The sequence below is a fragment of the Fragaria vesca genome, linkage group LG7, assembly GCF_000184155.1.
Source record: "Fragaria vesca subsp. vesca linkage group LG7, FraVesHawaii_1.0, whole genome shotgun sequence".
Taxonomy (NCBI): Eukaryota; Viridiplantae; Streptophyta; class Magnoliopsida; order Rosales; family Rosaceae; genus Fragaria; species Fragaria vesca.
The window spans coordinates 5059143-5063478 of record NC_020497.1 but is presented as its reverse complement, the minus strand read 5'-3'; the positions used below and the strand labels follow the sequence as shown (position 1 = coordinate 5063478).

The 4336-nt window shown below is 38.2% G+C and overlaps 1 protein-coding gene across 1 annotated transcript in view; it reads left to right on the top strand.

The window, feature by feature from the left end:
- Window positions 1–697: 697 nt before the first annotated feature.
- The window catches only part of LOC101294118, a 4764-nt gene continuing 1125 nt past the window's right edge, over window positions 698–4336 (top strand). The window contains exons 1-4 of the mRNA XM_004308327.1: window positions 698–755; window positions 987–1628; window positions 2831–3814; window positions 3860–4295. Coding sequence (XP_004308375.1) covers window positions 698–755; window positions 987–1628; window positions 2831–3814; window positions 3860–4295 — 2120 coding nt within the window. The remainder of the gene's footprint in view (window positions 756–986; window positions 1629–2830; window positions 3815–3859; window positions 4296–4336) is intronic.

Here is a 4336-nt window from a genome sequence, read left to right as displayed (position 1 = left end):
TTAATTACATTGTCCTTCATTGACTACATGAACTGTGTTATATTATTTGTAGACCAAAATATTATGAAACCTGGCGGTTAACTCGGGCTTACAACGACCAACAATTGACCCAGAAAGGTTCGCAAAGATCAGTGCAAGACGATCTATGCTATGCATGCTTCAAGTACCCAGACCATGAAACCAGTGTATGAATATCATGCCTGTAGCTAGGTAAAAACAACCACCACTTCAAGTACGTGCTTATACATGTAACCCAGTTCAACACACCTCAACTTTTCATCCTTTAATGCTATGAAAGCAACTAAGGTGTTCATGGTTAGAGACCAATAGATTGTCAACAACCATAAGTAATGGATGAAAGTTTTTATGTATGATGGAGAGGAGTTCGACCACACTTCTCAACCTATTAAGTTGACTATATTTTGACTACCATGTTTGTAAAATATTTGGTTTTTTGTTACCCATACCCAAAAAACAAAGAAACAAGCAAAATATTCATATTGATCATAATTTTTTGGTGACTGAAGTATTAATCATATATTCCAATTATGTAGAAACAAGCACTAGATTAATGAATGAAAGGGAGCGTGCACGTACTAGCCATCAAGAATGGCGACAATCTTTGAGTCCCAACCAACATGAAGCGTATTTGGCACGACGACGAGTACATGCTCGGGGAAAGCGACCGGCAGTTGAAATGGATATAGAACTTGACCAACATGGGGGACCAAGTAATAGGGATGAACCTGCTACAGGTACTTTTAAATTTTTAATTATCACATCGTCACAAGCCTTTTTTGTAATTTTTTTTTCAATTCTAAAAAAGATCACAACATGTATCGCTAGAATGTAAACCAAAGATTGTATAGACATGTATCTTCAACATAGACCATATCAGCAACAAACAAACACAGCAGAAAATGAAAGTTATATACTTGATAGCTAAAATTAAAACCATTGACAATTGTCTGTTATCATGTTAATAGAACAAACCGCTAATGTGAGCATGAGTTCAAGATCAGCTTCGTCGTATTCACAAAACCATGACCAACAGGCTACAACAATGCGCTTGACGCATATAAGACAGTTAGCCCGTTTGTCTACGTCTCGAACAACCAATGTGGTCACTCAAAATTATGTGCCTGAAGTTACCTCAAGTCATCACCTCCAACATTGCATTAACAGTGAGTCTACTAATATTCATAAGGATCAAGACAACAACATTGAGCAAGAGAGTAACCAAGAGAATTGGCGTAGAAACAGAGTTAATACGGTGAGGCGTATAAGGAGAGCAATTGTAAATTACAACTGCGGCAGAGATTGGCACGAAGGATATGGTGTCCCAGTATTACGATTGCCATCACTAAGAACATGTCCATACTGTAATGCATGGTTATTCCATCATGAGACATCCAATATGTGTTGTTTGAATGGAAAAATTGTTCTTCCGCTAATACCCTCTCCTCCAGAGATGATGCAGCTCTTTTCTGATCAAACAGATGTTGGTCGAAAGTTCAGACAAAATATCAGAGCCTACAATAATGTGTTTGCATTCACTTCAATGGGTGTGCATGTTGATGAATCACTTAATGCTCAAAGCCGTGGAATATATACTTTTCGTGCTCAAGGTTCGATATATCATAAGATTGGCAGCCTTTTACCAAATGAAGGTGCGAGACCGCGATATTTACAGGCTTACATATATGACACTGAGCATGAACTTGACAATAGAATGTCCGAAAGTTCAGTTTTGGATAGAGAACTCATTGAGAAGATACAACATATATTGAATCTTTACAACCCTTTTGTCCACCAATTTCGGAGTCTCGGATAAAGACAAGACATACCCAATTGCAGGCTTATCATAAAAGAGCAACCTTCTAACCAACGTCAGTATAGTTTACCATCTGCATCACAAGTGGCGGCTATTATAGTAGGAGCGGGCGACATCGATCCAAAGCCTAGAGATTTAATCGTCCAGACAATTAGTGGACGACTCTGGAATGTCAAAGACTCGGTTGGTTATTATGACCCCATGCAATATCCATTATTATTAACTTATGGAACATACGGGTGGGATATTAATAGTCATATGAGAATGGAAGAGAAATGTCATGCTGTGACTATTATGCATATATGTTACAGGTTGGTACCTCATCTTTTTTCCCCCTATTTTTCAAATGAGACTTCAACTACTTCAAATGAAAACATCACACACTTAAATATATGCTTACGAAAACTTGACTTTGCAGATGCGACCAGGTGATGAAAATCCCTTACTTCGAGGCGGACGCCTCTTGCAACAGTATGTCGTTGATACATACGTAAAAATTGAATCACAAAAACTCAGATGGGTTCGTAGTAATCAAGATAAAATTCGGAGCGCCATTTATCAAGGACTTCGGGACTCTTTATTAATTACAGGGGAAAACAATGCAGGTATGAATTAATGTCATTTCCACCAATATGAGATATGATAATTTTCAGTTGTTGTACAAAATATAACCTAAATTCACAATTTATTAGGTAATGTTGGTCGTAGGACCATTTTGCCATCAACATTTGTTGGAAGCCCACGTGATATGTACCAACGGTATCAGGATGCGATGGCTTTGGTTCAAAAATATGGCAGACCGGATTTGTTTATCACTATGACGTGTAACCCAAATTGGGAAGAAATTAAAAGTGAGCTACTCCTTGGACAAACATCACAAGATCGTCCGGATTTGCAAGTTAGGGTGTTCCATTCAAAACTTGAGCGACTCAAAGAAGACATCATCAAGGAGTATTGGGAAGAGTTGTTGCTCATGCTTTCGTTGTTGAATTTCAGAAACGAGGATTGCCCATGTACATATGCTGGTCATGCTGGATGAACACGATAAACTTAATAACCCTGAAGATTATGACCACATTGTTAGAGCTGAAATACCAAATAAAGATGAAGAGCCTCAACTTTATGATCTGGTGTTGAAACATATGATTCATGGTCCATGTGGACTTTTAAACCAACAGTCTTCGTGTATGAAAAATGGGGAATGCAAGAAAAATTTTCCAAAGAATTTTACAAATCACACCGTCCAAGGGAACGATGCATATCCTATTTATCGAAGACGGGCAAGTCGTCTACCAGTTCCACTATGTAGACGAGGAGACACGATGGTGGATAACAGATGGGTTGTTCCTTATAATCCATGGTTGTTGTTAAGATATGATTGTCATGTCAATGTTGAAGTCTGCGGAAGCATAAAGAGTGTCAAATACTTATACAAGTATGTCTACAAAGGTCTTGATAAAGTAGCAATGCAAGTGCAGTCTGACCTAGATAACGATGAAATAAGACAATTTGTTGATGCAAGGTGGGTTTGTGCACCAGAGGCGTTATGGAAGATATTTAAATTTGTAACGACCAGAATATATCCATCAGTTGAGAGATTACAAATACATCTTCCTGATATGCAATGCATAAGATTCGATGCAACTGAAACAATAGAAGACATTCTAGCAAATGAACATTCACAGAGGACTATGCTTACTGAATTTTTCAACAAGAACCATAATGATTCGGAGGCAAGGAGACATTTGTATCGAGAATTCCCTCAATATTATAGGTGGGATAGTAAGTACAAAAAGTGGGAAAAAAGGAGGAACAACATTAAGGTCATTGGGAGAATTTATAGTGTTTCACCATTCGAAGGAGAAAAGTTTTTCCTCCGTGTCCTTCTCAATCATGTAAGAGGACCAAAATCATTTCGTGATTTGCTTACTGTGAATAGAGTTTTGCAACAAACATTTAAGGAAGCAGCTGAAAAAAGAGGTTTGTTGGAAAATGACAACAACATCTGACAATGTTTGTTTGAAGCCACTGCAATTCGAATGCCATCAGCTTTGAGGGGATTATTTGTCACAATTTTGGTGTATAGTCAACCAACTGGTGTCCGTAGATTGTGGGACGAATTCCATCCTTTCATGGCCGAAGACTACTCTAATTCGAGGGGGATGGACGACAGTTCTGTCAAAAATAGACTGCTTCAACATCTAAACAGAATGCTAGAACAATTTGATAAGAGCATTAGAGACTTTGATCTACCAGAAATGACAGCTGAGCAAGAAGATGGTCTACGAGTGCCGAGCTGTATTGAAGATGAACATTCTATTAATGTCCCTCAAGAAGATATTGATGCAATTGGTCGACTCAACAATGACCAAATGATGGCATTTAACACCATACTGGATGCGGTCGTGAGAAGAGAAAGTGCATTATTTTTTGTTGATGGTCCTGGAGGAACTGGGAAGACGTACCTATACTGTGCATTGTTGGCAAAGTTAAGAAGCATGA